At 40.7% G+C, this 24,637-nt stretch overlaps 1 protein-coding gene across 3 annotated transcripts in view; it reads left to right on the top strand.

Annotated features, from left to right (window-relative positions):
• LRCH1 (leucine rich repeats and calponin homology domain containing 1) overlaps positions 1 to 5,041 on the top strand; it is a 210,455-nt gene extending 205,414 nt beyond the window's left edge. For all 3 annotated transcript variants that reach the window (XM_017535976.2, XM_017535980.2, XM_017535981.2), the window contains one exon: positions 2,529 to 5,041. In XM_017535976.2, coding sequence (XP_017391465.1) covers positions 2,529 to 2,639 — 111 coding nt within the window. In that variant the 3' untranslated portion in view covers positions 2,640 to 5,041. The remainder of the gene's footprint in view (positions 1 to 2,528) is intronic.
• Positions 5,042 to 24,637: the final 19,596 nt, after the last annotated feature.

Below are 24,637 nucleotides of genomic sequence, written 5' to 3'. Positions count from 1 at the left end.
TTTTTGGAGAAATGGGGATCTCACTATGGTGACCAGGCCACACACATTGTCCCCTTTGTAATTTGATGCAAATGCTTTTTTTGCTTAGTCTTGTTTATCTTCTCATTAATCAGATTTTTCTTTTTTTAACATATGGAAACCTTAAATATTTAGGTAATCAATTGTTTTGCTCTTTTCCTTTGTGACTTTTTAATAATCCTTTTTTAGTTTAGAAAATCCTTCCCCATCCATTTATCAGAAAAAATGTATTAAATATTCACCTTTATGTTATTGGGAGGGGAGTATTCGATTTTTTTAAAACATCCAACTCTTCATTTCAAATTGATTTTAACATATGGTATGAAGTGAAGACTTATCTTCCCCAAGTGATACCTGGCACCAGGAACTTAACCGTACTGAGCAGCCATTTACAGATTTCTGGCAACGCCAGATGTCCACTTGGGTGCTATCAGAGCCAACAGAGTGGGGATGACACACGTCTTCGCCCTTGTGGAACCTGCCTTAACAACGAAATGCCAGATTCACATAATTTTACAAGCCCGTGGCAGATGGTACCAGGGAAGACTGGACACTGTCATCTGGCCACAGATATCCCTCACCATGCCACAGAAGGAGGCACCATCATTAACAGCCTGGCTCACTGTTCACAACTCAGACAGAACTTCCCCATACTTTCTTAGGTTGGCACTTGGCTAATAAATTGGCAGGCAGCATAAACTTGCATGCTCACTTGATACGACATAGATAATCCTAGTTTGATACACAGCAGTGACATGAAGTCATGGTTAAAATTGTTCTTTGAAGAATCAACTGTCTTCTGTTGACATGGGGCCATCTCCTAAGGCCTACATCAAAGTCTGAGGTTTTCTGAATTTGCCACAAGGTAGGAAAGGGTAAAAAGTAGATACAGTAAGATGGTGAGAGAGTAAGAGCCACTGACATTTGAGACAGTGGAGCAAGTTATTGGAGATGTCATGGCGTATCCTTTGAAAGCCTTTTAAGCTGAGCGCCTGTGTCTCTGGTAATTTTTGGAGAGGCAGCAAGAAGATCTAGTTCCTCAAACAAGGGTCACATGGAAAAAAGCCCTTCCGTGCAGGGTACACCAAATAGCTTCCTGCTGAACAGTGACTCCATCACCTAGGGCTGGATGCAGATCCTGCTTAAATTCTCCTTAAAAACGCTATTCAACCTTAAAAAGAAGGAAATCCTGTCATTTGCAACATGGTGCACCTAGAGGATATTATACTAAGTAAAATAAGCCAGACACTGAAGGACAATTCCTGCCTGACCCCACTCATATGTGGAATCTAAAAAAGTTGAATTCACAAAAGCAGAGAGTAGAATGGTGGAGACCAGGGGTTGGGTGGGGAGGTGGGGGAATAGGAAGATATTGGTCAAAGGATACAAAGTGGTGATTATAGTTAATCATAATGTATTTTATACTTGGAAATTGATAAAAGACTAGATTTTAAGTGTTCTTACCACCAAAAAATATCTGAGGTAATAGATATGATAATTAGCTTGACCGAACCATTCCACAATGTATACTTTTATCAAAATATCATGTTGGACACCATAAATATCTATCTATATATATAGATAGATAGATTTTAACCTGTTAATTGGAGAAAAGAGAAAGTGAACACTGGGCTGTGGAAAACACACTGTCATCAAGTAGATAAGAGAATATTTGCTGTGGAGTCTTTTCCCAGCCAAGGAGACACACCCTGGAAGAAGACCGATTCCCTTGAATGATATCAGACCAGGGTGAAATAACAAAGGTGGAAAATTATTTCATTGTGTTATTCTGTAAACTGGTTTGTGGACCATGAAAGGTTCTACACACAAGAAGTGACTCACCTTTATTGTTTTTCTTAAATAGTATGTCCTGGACATTTCCAACAGCAAAAATGCAACATGAGAGAGTAGCAGGACATTTGTGTCTTTGACAGTTTTATGAAAGAGTCTTAAAAGAGAGGCTATTGAGGGCCGTAGTTATAATTACCCATTGATAAAGACTGTTCATAAACCATGAAGAAAGGCTGCCAGTCTACCAACTTGCCTACGTTCCAGAGATCACAGGAAGTAAAATGAACTAAATGAAGGTCTATGGTCAGTAGGACGATGTTTGGTCAGTACAAGTGAATATCTGAGTGCCTTTAAATGTGTGAAGTGCTATTTGCAATTTTGCTTTATTAGAAGCTATTCTATTCTTGGCGTGTGCTCTCTGACTGATTCTCTGTAGCTCAGTTATTTCATGTAATACTTTCTTAAATATTTAGATCTGCAGACTTCATGATGATGAGGAGCCTTTTTGAAACAATCTGCATGTATGAAAAATCAATATTTTCTCTGCAAACACAGAAAAGGTCTTTGCAGTGGGTTGAAAGCAAAGGAAAGAGCCAGGCAGAGGTGATCAAACAGGCATACCGCAGCGTGTTCAACTTAATTTTCATCAGTGATGTAGCATGATTTTACTTGAGAGTACAATCATCTAAAAATTGATGTTTTATTCTTTTTCCTTTTAGGAAAAGCTATGTCTACCCCACCACATCCTTGAAGAGAAAGGCCTGGTCAAAGTGGGCATTACCATTCAAGCATTACTAGACATCACCGTAACAAAGGCTCTATTCACATGAAACTACCCCTTCTCCATTGGGGGCTCAGACTCTGCTCTCATTCAGGATCCTGAACTCTGCTCCAGGCACCTGTTCAACCCTCTCTCCCACTCACTGCCTGTCACTTCACTGACTCCAGTTACCTTGAAACGATTTTCAGTCTAAGGGAGGATTTTCTACCTTTCAGAGCCGACCTCCGACATTAAGACTTGACAGGTATTTATCTTGAAACCAGAGAGGGAGCTGGAGAAAAAAAACTGAACAGCACATCAATGCCTTTTCCACCCTCCTTCATCCTTCCCACACTCACCGACTGCCATTACCAAAACGCCAAGCACAACCGTTTCATAGCAAGACACGTTCATTGGATTAAAACCAAACTCATTTTAGTGGGCGGGAGGGGGGTCACAATCAGGTTTTTCACCACCAAATTTTTCAAGAAGTTTCTTGAGACCATTGCCTTTTAAAAAAACTATTTTCAACATACAAAATATTTATATAAATATTATTTATTAGTGAGTTGTTATTCATCCTTTGGATGCAAATTGTAAATTAGGAAACTATTTTATTACTGCTTTTTTGTGGTTAAACACTTTATTTTAATATTATAAATATTGAGTTATTTTCTATCCTCTTTGGTGTGCGGTAGGTTAGGTCTCAGTCATCACGTTTCTGGTGTATATGATTCCAAAAAAAAAAAAAAAAAGCAAAACACAGGTGCTTTTGGGATACAACTTTTCTGGGGAGGCATTATTGACACTTTGGTTTGTGGAACGTTGGTCTTATTTATATTTCTGCATTCCATCCAGTCTCCTACATTCCAGCAGCCCTTCTGTCCCCCACTATAATGAACTGACTAAAATCAAGAGAGCACCCCAAAGTTCTTTGTAAATAGCTGTGATGGAAAAAAAAAAGACATATTAAACTTGAAGATAAAATGTGAACAATTATTTTTTGGATTCATACTTCTTTTGCTATGCACAAAACATTCACATTTTAACACAAAGAAATAATGAGTATTAGCATCATGTGTCTTGAAGTATACTTTTGCACTGTAACTGGGGTTACGTTAAAGAGAGCCTAGCACCAAAGGTAGATAATGAGGAAGTGGTATAGGAAAGTGAAGACGATAAAAAGTGGATTGTTGAACCAAAAAGGGTTTGAAGGGAAGCTTCGACTGAGTATCAGAAATGACGTAAGCCACGTAGGACCCGAATCAGGAAACCAGCACTTCTTACAACTGCCAGTTTTAAAAGAGGAAATGATTCTGAGATGTGCTCATTTTATTTTAATTTAGTTGGTGGTTTTCCAAGTGATCCATAAAATCCTGCAGGATTCACGGTCTCTGGTGTGAAACCTCAGAAGTGAGTCATTGTGAGCCTGTGGGCAGCTACATGCACCATCCAGGCAGGCTAAGGGGAGGGTGCAGTAAGTGGAGTTTGTGAGGCTGAGCGGCTGAGGAGTGAACAAGCGCCAAAAGATGGGGCTAGAGGAGAACCAGCCAAGGAATGGGGCCGTGCTGGAGTCAGAGATTCACAGAGGGCTTCACGGAACATGGCAGCCTTCTGCGGGCACTTCCATGCATGTGCACCCGTGCTGCAGTCACAGATGTCCCAGTAATTAACCTTTCTAAGTCTTGTGAATGCTGACTGCACTTTTACCTCTTGAAAAGCCATTAGAAAGTTTTTAGAGCAGCAGCAGCCACAGTTTGTAAAACAAATGTAGAGGGGGACGCAAAAGAAAAGACACCAGGAGGATTGGGCGTGCATTCAGCACAGACCAACATCAACCAAGGCAACGGCTGCCCTCCACTCTTGGGAAGATGGGGGGCTTTCTGAAAATGGAAATTTGGATTGGCAGCTAGCAGTTATTTCCTATCAGATGTACTGTGCACTTTAACCTAACTTAAAATATATTTTAATATTTTTCTGTACTGCACAAATACCTGTTTTGTCAAATAGCGTAATGATGTAAAGAAGAAAGACATTTTGGACAAAGAGTGTATACAATTTAAGCAACATTCAAAGGTTGACTATATAAGTGGGAATTTAGCCTGCTGCGCCTTCACAGGCATTCAGAATGCGGGGTCCTGAAATATTTTTTTACATGTATATATGGAAGCATGAAGCTCTGTAATCATTGTTGAGGTTTTTTTCAAAATTAAAGTATTTCTTTTGATATTAATTTTTATTTTCTTGAAGTTGGCTGTGTAATGTAAATGGCTTCAGTCTTTTGTAAAATTGTTTTTTTTTTCCCTTTAAATGCAGTCCTTGTATGGCTAAGACGTCTTCAAGATCCTTGTACACTGTTTATATGTGCAATAAAATGCATGGCCAGCTGACAGTACCATAAGTGGACAGAATGTATATAGTGCAAATATCCATTTTATTATTTTGCAGCCATTAAAACTTTGGATGTACAAACCGCCTTGTGATTGACTTACCCAGCAGAAAGGTTGACTCTGGTCTCACATACACACACACATCATAATGTGTCATTGCTGAAACAGATTGTAGCAACCATGTAATGTGTATATATGTATATGTGCACATAATATGTGTATATTATATGTATGTGTGTGTATAAAATTTGTAGAAAGAATATATAGTAATACATCACATAACAACAGAGATATATCTGAGAAATGTGTCAGGTGATTTCATCATTGTGCAAACATCATATAGTGTACTGATACATTTAGTAGCATAGCCTACTACACACCTAGGCTGTGTGACCTATTGCTCCCAGGACACAAACCTGCCCAGCACAATACTATACTGAATAATGTAGGCTGTTGTAACACAATGGTAAGTATTTGTGTTATCTAAACATAGTTAAGCATAGGAAAGGTACAGTAAAAATACAGTATATATTCCTAGGACACCACTGTAGCATATTTAGTTCATCATTGACCGATATGTTGTTATGTGATGTGTGACTGTATATTCACGTATAGCCATCAGAAGAATGACTATCCATTTATCTGTCGAGACACACACACACACACACACACCCCTCAGGATACTCTTATTTTTCTCCCAGACTAAAACTTGTAGCATAACATAACAGAAAAAGCAAATTTGCTATGGTGGGTTTGGGGTTCAGGGGGAGGCATGGATTCAGGACTCCGACCAGTTTTTTGGGCGTCTTTGAGAACACTTAAGATTCCTTGGCCCATATTGTGAAAACCACAGGATCTGACACCCAGAGAACGAAGTGGTTGCCTCGATGACACCACTGGATCTGGGTTAGTCTTGTTTCTCCCAGATGACTAGCCTCCCTTTGGTGGAGAGCAGCTGCTTTGAGAAAGTCACGTGAAAATAGTAACAGATCATTTCCACCTTCTCATCCCACCCCACATAAAATACACACAGACCTAATACCGCTAGCCCGAGCAGGGCTGCAGGGAGCAGTGTCAGGGCCTCTGCATTTAAGATCCTCATTTACTGAGTCAAGTCACTCTGTGCACAGCCCATGGTGTTTCCTTGTGAGGTGCTGCAACTGTGCCGAATCCCAAAGTCTTAGTTGTCTCTGCGAATTACAGAACTCCAGCTCCTCACAGACACTTTCCACCTTAAACTTGCTGGAGCAACTGGAAATGTGTAATTTATTGAGTAGCTACTGGGGTCCAGTGTCACATCTCAATTGTGTGCTCCATTAGAACAAGCCTGCTTGTCTGTTTTGTTCTTTGCTGACTCCAGTGCCTACAACAGTGCAGTAGTGTCTACTGAAGAGGCGAATTAAACTTTACTTACATTAGCTCAGAAACTTACGTAACCCTGTAACGAAGAGCTTTGTAGTGGACACCAAGGGACTGTCCACCTCACACCACATACTCCTAAAGAGTAGGAACTACACCTGCCTCATATACCACAAGGGTTTGTGCCTCTTACATAGCGCTGGCCACCTGGCTATGGCTCATCCGTTCGGGAGCTTCACCTTCCTCACAACTTCCTTGGGATTGTAATTATTTTCCTGGTGACTGAAGGCAGAAGACATAAAACCTAGAAAAGACCTAGGGATAAACTGGCCTACAGAAAGACAAAGGGACAAGAGACAGCGAACACAATGCTGATGTTTGCATTACTGGGTCCAGTAGGAAAGGAAGCCCACATCTCTGAAGCCCGGGTAGGTAAATCTTCCACAAGGACTTCCAGGAGGCTACGACTTTTGCATAAAATCAATTTCAGCTGGGCTTCTATCATCTCTAATTCAGAATGCAAGCGAATGAGGAGAAGCCGAGACTCAGTTGTTCAGGTAAGTTGTTGAAGGTCACAGCAGGTAAGAAAGAGCAGGTCAGATGGTGGACCCTCACCGTACAGAAGGGCTTCCTAGCAGAGTTGACTCAATTGAAGTTTCTAAAGTTAAAAAAAAAAAAATCCTGGGCAATTATTAGAATGTTTCAACATAGAAAAGCAAGCATATTCACACACTAGAACCTGATCAGCTGAGTCCGCCTGGGCTAGTTTGAACCTAAGACACAGCGAGGCCAAACCACAAAGAGCAGGAAAAAAGGGATTTACTGAGGAAGCCTCTAGTTTCATTGCCATTTCTCTCCTTGAATTTAATTAAATATTACTATGTTGTCGTTGGTTTATTCTGGAATTTTTCTCCCTGTTTATCAAAGTGATACATGTTTAACATAGAAACTTTGGCAGGTATAAAAGAAGTTGGGGAAAATTACCCAGCACTCCACCTTAAAGGGAACGATTAAAAGTTTGAGATAATTTCTTTGAGACATTCTTATACGTTGTACATACTGCAACTTTACATATCAATTTTTTCCTTGTTAATATTCGATTATATGCATTCCCTGCACCCCCCTCAACCTCCCACTGGGTAGTATTGTTTAGGGAAAGGTGGAGTTCCCTGGACAGGCACTGACAGAATATTTTAGAGGCTTCCTCTACAAGTATACAGACCTTAAGTAAAGACATGAGCCCTGAGGTCCTTGAGGGGCACTGGGAGCCAGCAGCGGGGTGAGGAAGTACTGCAGGAAAGAGAAGGTGGCCAATAGGGAGTGTGTTCCTAAAGCAGCTCCACAGGGATCGACTGAAGCCCCGTCCTGCAGAAAGCTCTGGGAAATGGCACAGAACATCTCATACCGCAGAGGTAACCCAGCCGAGCTCACAAGAGAGAGCTAAAGTATTCATACACACACACACACACACACACACAGAGGAGAGAGAGAGAGAGAGAGAGAGAGAGAACCTCCCTCAACGACACGCCTAGAAATACACAATAAACACATACTTATTGTAATGCTTTGGTTGTCATAAGGAAATTGGGGAACTCCCTATAGTCTCTAAAGAGGGAGCTGAAACTGCAGATAAAGACAATTCTAAAAGCAAAGACAGTTTACCTACAGGGCTGGGGTGGGAGGGAAGCCAAATAGATTTGCAGCAGACCTCTCAGCAGTACAATCAGAAGCCAATCAAGGATAATCTGTTTAAAGTGCGGAGAGAAGCCAGATCCGTGGCTCACACCTGTAACCTCAACACTTGGGAGGCCAAGGCGGGTAGATCACTTGAGGTCAGGAGTTTGACATCAGCCTGGCCAACATGGTAAAACCCCATCTCTACTAAAAATAGAGCAGGAAAAAAGGGATTTACTGACAAAGCCTCCAGTTTCAGTATGGTGGCGTGCACCTGCAATCCCAGCTACTGGGAGGCTGAGGAAAGAGAATCGCTCAAACCCAGGAGGTGTGGGTTGCAGTGAGCCGACATCAGGCCACTGCACTGCAGCCTGGGTGATACAGCCAGACTCAGTCTCAAAATAAAAATAAAAAAAGTACTGAGAGAAAATAGTGTAATATTTTGAGACAAATGAAAACTTAATTCACTATTAACACACTTTCACTGAATGATGTATTTCAGGGAGAAGGAAGGTCTAAACCCCACTCCAAAAACAATAGCCAAAAGATAAACATGTAACTATGTGTGCATTTCCAGACAAACATAGGCTGTATGTTAATGATATTAATGGCTAAATTTAGGGTAGGGGTTGCTAAAAAGCAAAACAAAACAAAAATAGAAAATGCTGGCCAGTAGTACATATAAGATGAAAAGACCTGACCCAGGTTAAAATATTTCAGTTTCTTGGAGGCGGGTGGATATATTGATGCATTTTCAATCATGTTAAATGTAGATGTTAAAACTTTAACGGAAAGACAAGAAAGTCTATCACTTTCAGATCAGTAAAGAGAAAAATAAGAAGTTAGAAAGTCCCTTCCAAAAAAGTAAGGAAGGAGGTACTGGGGAGAAGAAGCAGAAGAAACAGAGTAAAGAGAGGGACCCAAATAACAGAGTAGAAATAAACTCAAATAGATCAACAAGCACAATAAATAACAAAAAACTAGATAGCTGAAAGGCAGGTTGGATTTCCAGGAAATCCAACTATGTGCTATTTACAGGCACAACTAGAAATAAGGGCATAGACTGATGTAACAAGATAAAGTGATGCCACACACTAATTTCTTTTTATATACCATCAATACGAATAATAAGAAAGCCCAGCAAAGCACTTGAGGAGGGCTGTCTAAATAAATAGGAAATCTGTGTCAGTACAAACTGAGGGCTAAGACAGCTGTGTTCTACCTACAGATCTTTCTTTTCAGAAGTACGAGTCTTTACGGGCAGAGGATGCTGTCAGGCAGGTCTGGAGCTGAGGATTGCTGCCTGAAGCACAGTGTCGTCGAGAATGCAGGACAGACGTCTTCAGGATGAAGGTAAAGTGACTTTTTCTGACAAGGTCAGAGAGGTGATGAGACCAAAGGCATGGCAGGCCTTTGACCACCTGACCATCATTCTCTGTGCTTTTTGAATGCTGGATGCAAAGATAGATTGGATTGGCAACACCCACGATAAAAAGTCACTGAGCATTTATAGAAGGGAGTGAGGAAGATGTTGGTACTTGTGAGTCATAAAATGGGGCAAGGTGGGGATGAGTCTGGGGAGGAAAAGCAGGTAGGCCACCACTTTCCAGTGTGACTAGCAATGCCAAAGTAGATCAAATGGAGTAATTGGCCAATAAACTCTCCTAACAACTTTCTATGGTTGAGATATGGTTTGTTTAGCTCTAAATTTCATGCTGAAATGTCATCCCAGTGTCGGAGGTGGAGCGTAGTGGGCGGTGTTTGGCTCATGGGCGTGGCTTGGTGCCATTCTTCCAGGATTGAGTTCTCACTCTCAGTTCCTGTCACAGCTGGTTGTTGAAAAGAGGCTGGCACCTTCCCCCTCTCTCTTGCTTTCATTCTCGGCATGTGATCTCTGCACACTGGCTCCCCCTCACCTTCCACCCAAGTGGAAGCAGCTGGAAGCCCTCACCAGCAGCAGATGCTGGCATCATGCTTCATGTAGAACCCTGAGCCAAATAAACCTCTCTTCTTTATAAGTCACCCAGCCTCAGGTATTCCTTTATAACAATGTGAACACACTAAGATAGACACAACTATCATTTTTCTCAGAGAAATAAAAAAAAGGCCAGGCAGCTTCTCACACTTATGATCCCAGCACTTTGGGATACTGAGGGTGGTGGATCACTTGAGCCTAGGTGTTTGAGACCAGCATGAGCAACATGGCAAAAACCCCTCCTCTACAGAAAAAAAACAAATTAGCAGGGGCATGGTGGCACATGTCTGTAGTCCCAGCTACCTGGGAGGCTGAAGTGGGAGGATCACCTGTGACCAGTAGGTGGAGGCTGCAGTGAGTTGAGATTGTTACACTCCACTCCATCCTGGGTACAGAGCAAGATTCTGTCTCAAAAAAAAAAAAAAAATTGCTGTCCTCTAAGTTGACTTCCACATAGATATCTGCTATAGTCACAAAAGCCAGAGGATGGGAAAGAGGAGAAGACATGCCTACTGCCTTGAAACACTGCACACAGGCTCTAGTTAGACTGAATGTGTAGGTGGTGAGGTAAGAGGACTCCTTGCCACATACTTTTATTGCTTCACTGGGCACAACTCCACTTAAATATTGACTCTGTGCCACTTGGCTTCTTTTCCTGCTTCCTGCTTCAGCTCTTCCAAAGTGTTGTCTCATTCAATCTGTCCCCAGCTTGCCTCTTAATTTATAAAGAAAATGGGGGCCTCAGAAGTGAGGGGTCAACTTACTTCCTGTCTTAGAGGAGTAGATGGCCCTTCTCCCTCCCAAGGTTAGACGCCCACTCCATAGCCTTGGGAGATTTTATGTTATTTGTTCTCTCTCTCTCTCTTTTTCTCTTGATCTCCTCCTCCACCCTCTCCTCTCTGCCTATAGCTTAATTATTCAGCCACAAATCCAAACATTACCAGGCTATAAGAAAAATGCTTCTCTTGACTTCATCTTTTCCCTCAAAATACTGTCTAGTTTCTCCTCTCCTTATTAAGTTCTTTAAATAATATTCTATAAACAGTGCTGGAGTGTAGATTTCATAAGAATGGAGGTCTTGGTTTTGTTTACTACCATATCCTCAAGGCCTAGAACATGGCCTGATGTATAATAGGTGCTTGATGAATATTTCTTGAATAAATGAATGAACAAATGCCTTGGTTCTTCTTCTGTCCATACCACTTCATTGAAAATGCTTTTTTGTCATGGGTCCCATCTCAGTTGCCAGATCCAATGGCCTCTTTTGAGTCCTTGTTCTATTTGGCCTTCCTGTAGCATAGGAGATCATTGAAAACTTGCTTCTTGAAAGCCAGTTCTCTCTTGGTGCATTTTTTATCTCTTAATGTTTTTATTTTTCCACCTTCTTCATAAGCTTCTTTCTCTGTGCCCAACCCCTGTCCTCCTAAAAGAGAAATGCTTGCCACTTTTCCATCCAGGCTGAAGATCTCTAGCGGTGTCCACCAGCCTAGGTAACTCGTAAATCTGCATATCTTCACAATGCTGGGTCCTGCTTCTCTGGGATATAGAATGCTGTCATTCTGGGTATCTTCACTTGGATGTCCTATAGGTCCGTCAAATACGTTTAAAATTGACCTCCTTATGTACCTCCCCAAACTACTTCTTTATGTACATTTCCCGGTTCAATGATTTCACCATCTTCCCAGCCTCCCAAGTTGGACACTGTAGGATGATCACTGATGTGTTTCTGTCCTTTTCAGTCCGTCACTAAACCCCGCAGATCCTCCCTCAGAAACATCTCTCAGCCCCAGCATCTCCTCTTTCTCCCTGCTACCTTAGTGCCTGCCTTCATCGGCTCACCCCAGCTAAGTCGTCAATGGCCCATCTGTCACCTTGTCTCCCTCCTCTTCTTTCTTCTTTCTCTGCTGCTACAATAATGTTTGGGAAAAGCAAGTCTTATCATGTCTCTTCTCTACTGGAAACATATTACACAATGGATTTCAGTGCCATGCTTGCCCTTCCCAGACTGTCACTGTCCTACTGCTAACACCCTGTGGTGCAGCCACTCCAGTCTCCTCTCGCCAGGTGCTGTCATGTCTGTTCCCTGTGCTACAACTGCTGCTTGGAATACCCACTCACCTCTTCTTGGCTTTGTGAAGTCCTACCTAGCCCTCAAGACTTATGGCCAATGTCTCCTTTTTGGAGAGTTTCTTTCCCATCCTCTCCAGTCTATTTCTTCCACCCTGGCACCCCTGAAAAAATAATCTTTTTGTCTGCGTTTTAATGTTCATTTCTCAATAAACCTCTTTTATCACGCCCATATTAGACAAGTAATAATTTCAATGGGGAAAGAGCATGAAAAGACCCACAATAGTTCATTTTTCTTATGGAATCTAAATAAGGGAAGTCACAGATATAAGTGATGAAGAAAACGATAATATCCAATGCTTATCGAGTGATGTGATGGTTGATTTTAGGTGTCAGCTTGACTCGATTAAGGGAGGCCCAGATAACTTGTAAAGCATGATTTCTGGGTGCATCTGTGAGGGTGTTTCCAGAAGGAGACTGACATTTGGGTTAGTGAAGTGAATAAAGAAAATCCGCCCTCACCAGATTGGTGGTGCCCTCGGCACCACCCAATCGGCCGAGGGCTCAGACAGAACAGGATGGCAGAGGGAAGGTGAATTCTCTGTTTCTCCTGAAGCTGGGGTGCCTGCTTGTCCTATTCTCCAGAACTCCAGCTTCTCCAGCCCTCTGCTAGAACTAGGAGAGAAGGACCCCCACCATAACATCCTTTTACACACATAAGTAAAACAGAGAGAGTGACAATAGAACCTACATTACAATTGGACCCCAAGACTTGCTCCTGCAGGCCCCCAGGTTCCCATTCTCTGGCCTCAGACTGACAGTGACAACATTGGCTCCCCTGCTTCTCAGGCCTGCAGACTTGGACTGAGCCACACTACCAGCTCCTCTGGTTCATCAGCCCCTCTGGTTCTCCAGCTCACAGATGGCATGTGTGGACCTCCTCAGCCTCAGCTCGTAATCACACGAGCCATTTTCTCCAACAAATCCTATCATCCATCTCTCTCTCTCTCTCTCTCTCTCTCTCTCTATATATATATATATATATATATATATATATATATACATACATACATACATATATATAATATATATTATATAAATATATATTTTATATATATATTATTGATCTTGTTTCTCTGGTGAACACTGACAAATACAAGTGTCTACTACCTAACTGGCACACTTCAGGAAGGCTGCAAGTAGCAATGCCTGTAAATCTTACAACATCCCTGTGAGACACCATCTACTATCATCCCCATCTTACAGGGAGGGCAGTTGTGCAAGGTCCCATGAATACTAAGTGGCATAGCTGGGATTCAACTCCTGTCGTTTGTCTGGAACCCACACATTTTTTAAAATTATACTTTAAGTTCTGGGGTACATAGAGGTATTTGAATTTTTCCAATAAGCCCATTAAGATGAAAATGTTACTTTATTTGGCTAATTGAGTGTACCATGATCACCCAAAAGAGAAAGTGCAAGGACTCCATTTTCTTTATGTCCTATCATCAGAAAGTGAAGCTCATTAAGTGTGGTTAGAGATGGAGGCTGCCGCCTGGTGCCAAAGAGACACAAATAAAATAGAAAATTTGCTGGCCATGGATTGGAGTCCCAGAATTGGGCCAAATACAACAAGGGCATCAATTGTATACAAGTGCCATGGTGGTTGGCTGCACCCATCAATGCATCATCTACATTGGGTATTTCTCCTAAAACTATCCCTCCCTCAGTCCCCCACCCCCAATAGGCCCCAGTGTGTGATTTTCCCCTCCCTGTGTCCATGTGTTCTCATTGTTCAACTCCCACCTATGAGTGAGAACATGTGGTGTTTGGTTTCCTGTTCTTGTGTTAGTTTGCTGAGAATGATGGTTTCCAGCTTCATCCATGTCCCTGCAAATGACATGAACTCATCGTTTTTTATGGTTGCATAGTATTCCATTGTGTAAATGTGCCACATTTTCTTTATCCAGTCTATCACTTATGGGCATTTGGGTTGGGAACCCACATTTTTAACCATTATGCTATAACTTCTTGATCTATTTACCAAGTCACTGGCCAAACATCTAATAATCATAAAAAGATAAGTAAATAGCTAGAGGCTTTATTTGGGTTATTTCATTTGATCCTCTATGACCCTAGGATGTAGGTCCTATTCTCATGATCTCTCTTTTACTTATGTGTGTAAAAGGATGTTATGGTGGGGGTCCTATCCCAGTTCTAGCAGAGGTCCCAAAACAATGGGCGCTCTGTTCCACCACCTTCCGAAACGAGGTATTAGGTCATCGCAAAGAGGATGTAAATCCCACTTCCGTCCCACAGGCTCTCTGAAGAATACAGGAAGAGGTGAGGAGGCCAAAAGCTTTTAGTGAAAGATGTTGGAATGCTGTGCATTTGCCCTCCTTCCCCTCCCCTTGGAATAGGAGGGGCAGAAGAGGAGAGGTGGGCAAATGCACAGCCTGTGGGGTGGCAGGGCACAGAGACCAAGCAGGGGGACACAGGTTTCTCCAGATGTTTCTCCCTGCCAGAGGGAGCTTCTACCTAAGGCTGCCGTGAACTGTGCTGCATAGCATTTCTTTTTTTCTTGAGATGGAGTCTTGCTCTGTCACTAAGGTGGGAATGCAGTGCTACAGTCTCCGCTCACTACAACCTCTGCCTCCCGGGTTCAAGTGATTCTCCTGTCTCAGCTTCCTGAGTAGCTGGGATTACAGGCACATGCCATGACACCTGGCTAATTTTTGTATTTTTAGTAGAGAATGGGGTCTTACCATGTTAGCCAGGATGGTCTCAAACTCCTGACTTCAAGTGATCTGCCTGCCTCGGCCTCCCAAAGTGCCGGGATTACAGGCGTGAGCCACCGTGGCTGGCCTGGAGAGCACTTCCTGAAGGGTGGATGGAAACAACTGTGACTGCAGCAGAGAGGCTGAGGAAGGATTCAAATGGCGACAAAGCCCTTAGCTTGGACTTTTTGCCATAATCCAGGTCAGAATAACTAAATAAGGCTGGAATCTTTGCAGAATTGTCTTAGAATTCATGTTTGAAAATCAAACAATCATTCTAATGTGGGATATAGCCTCTTTGCATTACGTAGCATGATAGGGGCTGGAATATTATATGTTTATTTTTGAGACAGGGTCCTTTTCTGTTGCCCAGGCTGGGGTGCAGTTGTGCGGTCATGGCTCACTGTAGTGTCGACCTCCTGGGCTTTAGCAATCTTCCCACCTCAATCTCCTAGGTAGCTGGGACTATAGGCACATGCCATCATACGCAGTTTTTTTTTCTATTTTTTGTAGAGACAGTGTCTCACTGTTATCCAGGCTGGTCTCAAACTCCTGTTTAAGCAACCCTCCTGCCTTAGCCTCCTGAAGTGCTGGGATTGCAGCTGTTAGCACCGAGCCTGGCTTATTTACATTTAAACAGGAATGTTCTATAGTCTGTCAGGCCTTATACAAATATAACTAAGAAAATGAGTTATTTGCTGTTCATCCTAGAAAACTTTTCAAGAGTGCATGGTGTATTTATTGTGCTTCTCCTAACAGAAACACTGGGTGGCAGTGTTTTTACTCAAATGTTTTCAGAAGAGACCTAAAAGGAAAAAGCTTTCCTCTTTCAGGAATATTAATCCCAATGAATCAGTAATGACCAATAAGGCAATCTGCTTTCAATCAACTACCTGAACAGCCTGGGATCAATGTTACAATTCTAAATGCAGGGTTTAAATGCGCACACACACACACACACACACACACACACACACCCCTACCTCTCTCTCAAACACACACTCCAAAACCAGAATGCCAGAAATAGTATCTAGGATAAATTGGAAAAAAAAAAAAAGTCTCTTGCCTCACCCACTTCCCAGCCCCATGCCTCATTTTTAGAGGTATTTGAATTTTTCCAATAAGCCCATTAAGATGAAAATGTTACTTTATTTGGCTAATTGAGTGCACCATGATCACCCAAAAGAGAAAGTGCGAGGACTCCATTTTCTTTATGTCCTATCATCAGAAAGTGAAGCTCATTAAGTGTGGTTAGAGACGGAGGCTGCCGCCTAGTGCCAAAGAGACACAAATAAAATAGAAAATTTGCTGGCCATGGATTGGAGTCCCAGAGTTGGGCCAAATACAACAAGGGCATCCATTCCTTAAAAAAAAAAAAAAAAAAGACCAAAAGGCATTTTCTCTTGAACTAGCTGGGCTATAAAGGGATGAGAACTTTACAAACTAGGTTCTCTCCTTGAGGAAAAGATTTTATTTCTGTAGCTAGCCATTCTTGGTACCGCAGAGTAGAAACTAATAGCACAGTAGATATTCTCTGTGTTGGTGCTCACAATGTTGTCTCCTCTCACTCAAAAAGTTGTGGTTTAAAAAGTAAAAAGAAATTTGGGAGGCATATTTGTCACACACACCCATAATATATGACTTTAAATTTATAATTGTATACATTAGCATACCAAATGCTATGTATATTATAAGGCATGCACAAAAATAGAAATTTTAGCAGGAGAGGATGAAATAAAAATAAATATAGGCAGAAGTTCTAATCTGGTCCATTGCATGGTCTTATGCACCCGCAAAGCAAGGCACGGCTCACCTTGACGTTCAGTGGTCCTAATGCATCTATCTAGTCACCAATATCTGGAGAAGAGGACAGAGATTTCATATGGGCATCTTGTCTTGCTACACAGCCCTAGGAGTTAGTGTAGGGGTTTTTGTTTATTTACTCTGCTTTCAAATGAGGAAGTGGACTTTGAAAGATGCAATGACCTGCCTGAAATACCTTTGGGAGGCAAGACCCTTACAAGGGCTTCTTCTCCTGAAAGTTTCATTCTTCACACAATATGCTATGCTAATTCTACTTTTTAAAAATCCAATGTGTTTTTGAATCAGAACCTAAGTTCTCAGGAATACAAACAAAGTAAGAAGCACGAAAATGTGTTTCTGGACCTTGGCACAGATGAGTGTAAGCACTGTTCTTTCTGATTTTCAACATTTATTAAACGTTAGTGTTTAAATTAATGTTTTATAACTGAAGATATATACAAAAAACTTTTTTTTTTGGTAAAAATGACATCATCCACCAAAAACAAAGTCTTTCTGGCTGCTAACCTCAACTCTGGTGCCCTCCTCCTCTTTCCCAGAATTAACTCACTATTTCCATTCAAACCTTTTCCCATGAAATGTATTTGTACCTGTAGTAAAATATATATTGTTCTGATGGTTTGTGAAAATGTAAACAGTGTCAACTTATGTGCATTGTTCAGCAACTTACTTTTATTCCTAAATGTTTGGGGTTGTTTTCATATTTTTTACAAACAAGGCTGCAATGCATGGCTTTACACAGGCCTCTTTTTGTATATCTTTCTCCACAAAGCTGCTGAAAAATAATTTTGCAGCACCATTTACAGAAAGGCCCATGTTTTCCTCACTGATTTGAGACATGACCATTAGCATACACTAAATTTCTGTGTGGGTCTGGGTCAGGACTTTTCTGATGGATTGAACTCTTCTGAATCCAAACCCATTTTAATGATCACAGCTTTATAATCTGTCTTGACAAATGGCAGAGAAATTTGTTCTCTCTCAAGCTGTCTTGGCATATTCTTCCATAAAAATTTTATAATTAGCTTGTCAAGTTCTGTGAACAACTTCCAGATTTTGATTAAGATTATATCATATTTGTAGATTAATCTGGGGTACGTTAGTAGCTTTGCAATATTAAGGGGTTTATTCCATGAATATGATATTGCTTTCCATCTGTTTAAGACTTACTTTAGTAGAGGTCTTAAACAATTCTTGTTTGAGTTCTTCATAGGTAGTTTTGTTTTTTTGTTGCTGCTGTGAATAGGATCCTTTTAAAATAATTTTTTTTTGTTAAACATAGACTTACAGAAAAATTACTAATTTTGAGACATTTATATTGTTTCTAGCCACTTTACAAAACTCTTACTGGTTCTAACACTTTGTCCTCCATCTCGACTGTAGCAGATGCTTCTTTTGTCATGATCCCCTCTGCTGCTGTGGCCATTGCTGCATCTTTACTTGCCCCATACCTCCATCCTCTGCCAATGTCTTCTTAGTTACTGCCACTGCCATCCCCATCACTGGAACACCACCAGTGACTTTTCTTTTGTTTGTCTGAACCCCCAATCCTTCAGATTACTTAGATGTTAGGCTTCAAAAATGAAAGCTTAAAAAAAATCTGGCTCTTTTAATTTTAAAGTGGCTTTCATTTCAGAAGCTACTTTATTTCAAACTATGTCAAGCCATTTCGTTTACAAACTATGTTCTTTCCTCAAGGAAAATATTTTATTTCTACAGCCAACCATTCTTGGTACAAGCAAAGTAGAAACTAATAGCACAGTAGATATTCTCTGTGTTGGTGCTCACAATATTGTCTCCTCTCACTCAAAAAATTGTGGTTTAAAAAGTATGTTTTACCAAAAGAGAGCCCGCATAGCCAAGACAATCCTAAGCAAAAAGAACAAAGCTGGAGGCATCACACTACCTGATTTCAAACTATACTACAAGGCTACAGTAATCAAAACAGCATGGTACTGGTACCAAAACAGAGGTATAGACCAAGGGAACAGAACAGAGGCCTTGTAGGCAATGTCACATATTTACAATCATCTGATCTTTGACAAACATGACGAAAACAGCAACGGGGAAAGGATTCCCTGTTTAATAAATGGTGTTGGGAAAACTGGCTAGCCATGTGCAGAAAGCAAAAACTGGACCCCTTCCTGACACCTTACACTAAAATTAACTCCAGATGGATTAAAGATTTAAACATAAGACCAAACACCATAAAAACCTCAGAAGAAAACGTAGGCAAAACCATTCAGGACATAGGCATAGGCAAGGACTTCATGACTAAAACACCAAAAGCAATGGCAACAAAACCCAAAATAGACAAATGGGACCTAATTCAACTCCAGAGCTTCTGTACAGCAAAAGAAACAATCTTTAGAGTGAACCAGCAACCAACAGAATGGAAAAAAATTTTTGCAATCTACCCATCTGACAAAGGGCTAATATCCAGAATCTACAAAGAAATAAAACAGATTTACAAGAAAAAAACAAACCCATCCCAAAGTGGGTGAAGGATATGAACAGACACTTTTCAAAAGAAGACAAATATGAGGCCAAAAAACATGTGAAAAAATGCTCAACATCACTGATTATTAGAGAAATGCAAATCAAAACCACATTGAGATACCACCTCACACCAGTTAAAATGGTAGTCATTAAAATATCTGGAGACAACAGATGCTGGAGAAGATGTGGAGAAATAGGAATGCTTTACACTGTTGGTGGGAGTGTAAACTAGTTCAACCATTGTGGAAGACAGTGTGACGCTTCCTCAAGGACCTAGAAATAGAAATTCCATTTGACCTAGCAATCCCATTACTGGGTATATATCCAAAGGATTATAAATCGTTCTATTATAAAGACACATTCACATGTATGTTCATAGTGGTACTTTTTACAATAGTAAAGACCTGGAACCAACCCAAATGCCCATTGACGATAGACTGGACAAGGAAAATGTGGCATATATACACCATGGAATACGATGCAGCCATAAAAAATGATGAGTTAGTGTCCTTTGTAGGGACATGGATGAATTTGGAAACCATCATTCTCAGCAAACTGACACAAGAACAGAAAATCAAACACTGCATGTTCTTACTCACAGGCGGGTATTGAACAATGAGAACACAGGGACACAGGGAGGGGAGCATCACACACTGGGGTCTGTTGAGGGGGCCAAGGGAGGGACAGTGAGGGGATGGGGAGGTTGGGGAGGGATACCATGGGGAGAAATGCCAGATGTAGGTGATGAGGGGATGGAGGCAGCAAACCACACTGCCATGTGTGTACCTGTGCAACAATCCTGAATGATCTGCACATGTACCCCAGAACCTAAAGTACAATTAAAAAAAAAGAAAAAAAGAAAAAAGTAAGTTTAAGAAGACATTTGGGAGGCCCATTTGCCACACACACCCATAATATATGACTTTTAATTTATAATTGCATACATTAGCATACCAATATGCTATGTATATTATAAAGCATGCACAAAAATTATTGATAAAACAATGTAATCTGATATCTACTGTATATACCCAGTGTGCCTAAATATAAGACAACCTTGAACATGAGGGGATCTACATTTTTCTAGTAATAACATCCAAATGTTTGGCAAACTCAAATACATTTATACATTTTTAGATATAAATTCATGCCTACTTGTCACAGTTTTTTAAATACTTTAAAAATATTTCAGATATGTCAGCTTGGAAATATTAAATATTCTGTTGTAAGATTTTATGACATGGTTTTATCTAAACTCATTTGCATCGTCAATATCAGTAACATCACTACAGCCACTTTTTTTGTGGGGCGGAGGACAGAGATTCTGTTGCCCAGGCTGGAGTACAGTGGTGTGATCTATGCTCACTGCAACCTCTGCCTCCCTGGTTCAAACGATTCTCCTGCTTCAGTCTCCCTAGTAGCTAGAATTACAGGTGCCTGCCACCATGCCCGGCTAATGTTTGCATTTTTAGTAGAGACAGCGTTTTGCCATGTTAGCCAGACTGGTCTTGAACTCCTGACCTCGGGTGATCCACCTTCCTCGGCCTCCCAAAGTGCTGGGATTACAGGCGTGAGCCGCTGTACCCAGCCTACAGCCAATTTTTGCAGCAACTATTCACATCACATTCACTTCTAAGTAGTTTGTGATACAATACTACTTGAACTGGTAAATGATGCAGCCACTGGAAATTATATCCCACAGAAATTCTTTGTAATAACACCAGGATATTTTTATTCTTCATGCAGTAGTATATTTATGATCTTCACAGCATAACTACTTAGTATATTTTTAATGTAAACTTTATTGAAGTATAACACATATGAAAAGGTGTATAAATCTTAAGTGTATGGCCTGATGAATTTTCAGTGAACACGCTCATGTGCCGAGCACCTGCGTGAAGAAAGATAGCATCACCAGTACTCTCCCCTGCCATGCTCTAATCACCTCTCCCTCAGAATGCCCCCACCAACCCCTTCCATTGCCTTGCTGTGTGTAACACCTCCTGACTTCAATACTATGCATGAATGTTGCCTGGTCTAGAACCTTTTATAAAATGGTACCAAGTTGTTTATATAATAAGTAATTTGGTGTCAGGATTCTTTCACTCCAGATTATGATTGAGATCCCATCTATGTTGCTGCTTCTAGTTATAGTTTATTTTTATTAATGTAGAATATTTCATTGTATAAATATACTCAAATTTTGCTAATTCTGTTACAGATGGATATTCAGGTTATTTCTAGATTTGGGCTATTATAAATGGCGCTGCTGTAAACATTCTCATATAGCCATACTGTTCCTATTAAATACAGAAACATGCATTTAAAGGCTATATGAACTAAGGTCTGAGGCCTCACCAGATCTCAGCAGTTTGCTAAGGTTTAGCCAGACCTTAGTGGACCCTCCCAGTTTGCACTTATTAGCAATATAATACAGGTCACCATATATCCTTGCCAACATGTGGGATTTTCCATTGTCTGAACTTTAGTCATTCAGGTGGGTGTGTAGTTCCATTTCATTGTAGTTTTTATTTGTATTTCCTCAGTCTTAAGCACATTTTCATGCATTCACTAGCCATGTTTATCCTGTTAAGTACAAATTTTTTTGCCAAATTTTATGTTTTCAAGAATTTGTGAGAGCTAATGTATTTTAGACACAAATTATTTGTCAGATGTATGTATTACAAGCATCTCCCTCTACTTTGTGGCTTGCCCTTTAATGGTGGTGGCTTCACAGTATTGTTTCTTCACGAACATCATCTTCTCAAGGGTTTTACATTGAACATAACCCATGAAATGTCAGATTCCTTTACCTTCTTTTATATCTGATTGTCAGGTGACTTTTAGAAACACCCTAAACAAGCATTGGGAGTTAATTTGTAGGTTATTTGTTGTTAACTATAAGGTCATTGAGATGGCTCTTTACAATAGGAGAGACATGGAGATTGATTCTTTCTAGTTGGGGAAACTCATGTTACATTTAGGCATTGATAAGGACTCATCCCTCCCCAGGCCAGCATTTGCATCACAAAAAAGCAAGCTAAAGTTAATTGGGTTCTTCTATATCCTCAACAGTCATTTCTGTGTCTTAACGGAAGGTTTTGTCTTTATCAACATTAGCTATTCATCAGCAATTAATTAATATTTAAATGTTTTGCATTTACTCTGCAGAAAAGCAAAGAAACTATTTTCTTAAAATGATACACTACCTTAGCTAAGTTACGGTCCCGTTATTCCAATACTAATCTAGGTGTTATTATGAAGGAATTTTGCAGATACAATTAAAGTCCCTAATCAACTGACTTTAAATAGGTAGAAACAATTGGTTGCACCTCACTTGATGATAAGGCCTTAAAAGCAAGACTGAGGCCTCACCAGGAGAGAATTCCTCCTGTGGACAACAGCTTGAGCCCATGCCCAGAGTCCATCTGCTTGTGACTGTCTCTTCCTGACTGCTGCTCTATGGATTTTGGACTTGCTTAGCCAGCCCTCATAATCATATATGCCAATTCCTTTTTTTTTTTTTTAAACTTAATGTATGTATCTCCTACTAGTTTTGTTTCTCTGGTTTAAACCTCAACCTCAATGATCTTAGGGACAATACAATTGTTTTTCTTCACAAATAAATTACCAGCATGTAAAACGTTCATGAATGATCTTATTAGAAGACACAAGACTGTTTAGACAACAATCATTTTGTGTATAGCTCACGCTAGGGCTCAACCTTGACTACTGATGTTTAAATAGTACTAATTTTACAACTGTAAGAACCTAATGTCATTTTCTTAAATTACCATAATATGTATTCCTATTGGATGTTTAAAAATTTTTTTTTTTTGAAGTTGCGGGTGGTATTTATAGGTCATCAGTCATTCGAAGATTTTCATATTGACAGTGGCTGAAAGAGTTAAAGACTTGAAGTTAGCAGAAGAAAATGCATGAGTTAAGGGGATTTGTGAAAGCCACAGTTGTTGCTGTGTAGATGAGTCCTCCAGGTAGCAGGCTTCAGAGAGAATAGGTCGCAAATGTCGTTTTTTAGACCTCCTTCTGAGTTTTACTTTTCACTCTGGAAAAGAAGCTCTCTAGGATGATGTCGTGCAGCAGCTCATCACTCACAGCACGCCTGGTGAAAGCTGCGTGCACAGTATCATTTTCTCCACATATGGAGGGGGGATGCCTCACTTGTCACAGGCTATTGAAAGGAGTCAGCTTTCATCAGTGGATCCTGACAACACAGAAAGAAATGATTCACCTAAGAAGGATTTTTACTAATCCCAGGCAATGCAGGCCCCAGAAGGACAGGAACAAAGGTTAAGGCCTTGTTGAAGATGTTTCTCTCACACTTCCAATCTCATCTGGGGCCCTTATGTTCACTGCTATGTCTCCGCACAATTTTGAAGTCTTCCTCTCTGGCTGTACCCCTTTCCTGGCTGCACCCCCTCTTTCTGGTGTACCCCTCTCCTGGCTGGCTCACCAAAAGGCAATATTGGGGTTCAGGGTGCCCTCAGCTCCCCTGGGAGGACATTTCTCCAGGTTCTTGGTCTCCTGCCCTCTCAAGAATGAGAGAGGGGACCACGGCACAGTGCACAGTAAATGCCGGACTCAAAAGTGTTTGTAGAAAGTGATTTATTTTAAAGAGAGAAACAGGAGAATGAGAGAGAAGAAACAGCTAACTCTCACACCGAGTGAGAGAATCCAGAAAGATGGAATCCAGGAGAGGAAAGCAGCTTCCACACTGAGTGGAAGGGAATAGAGAGAGATGGAGTTTAGGAGAGGACGACAGGCTTCCACGACAGAGTGTAGAAGGGGACTCCAGAGGGAAAATCTAGGATAGAGAGAGATGGCTTCCATGAAGGGAGTGTTTGTGGAAGGGGATCCAAACATGGAGTCCCTTAAAATGTATTTCTTAACAGAAAAAAAATCTTTTAAAGCAGCCAGTCTTTATTGGCTTCTGTCATGTTTTACTGGCTTTTATCATGTTTCAAAAAGTTTGTCTATTAAGTTCTTAAAGGAAAACAATTTGGTATTTAGAGAGACATTCGTTTTCTTGGTGAGCTCACCAAGTTAAACCTCTGCTTACGACCAAGGGAAAATATTCATGTTTACAGTAACATATGAAACTAGTAAGTTCCTTATTTAGCCATTTTCAGAATGAATCTTATTTAATTCTTGAGCGCCTTAATATACCCCAAAACCAATGTTCATAAATATATTAGGCTCAATACATAAGAAAAAGTATCACTGGACTAGAATTTGGAAAATCTGTCTTTTGATATCCCACAAATAGCTGTGTAATGATGGGGAATTCATTTAACCTTTCTGAACCTACATCCTTCTTCTGTAGCTAACAGTTATTAAATATCCACTAGAAATCAAGCACTTGCTAGACACTAGAGATTCAACAAACACCATGACAAAGACAGACCATGCCTTCAGAGGCTTAAAGTCTGGAAAGGTGAGGTGTTTGGGCCAAATTACTTTTAAGTCTTCTGTTCCAGAGTGACTA

The sequence above is a fragment of the Cebus imitator genome, unplaced genomic scaffold (genome assembly GCF_001604975.1).
Source record: "Cebus imitator isolate Cc_AM_T3 unplaced genomic scaffold, Cebus_imitator-1.0 Scaffold94, whole genome shotgun sequence".
In the NCBI taxonomy this organism is placed as follows: Eukaryota; Metazoa; Chordata; class Mammalia; order Primates; family Cebidae; genus Cebus; species Cebus imitator.
This window is presented reverse-complemented; position numbering and strand designations above follow the sequence as displayed.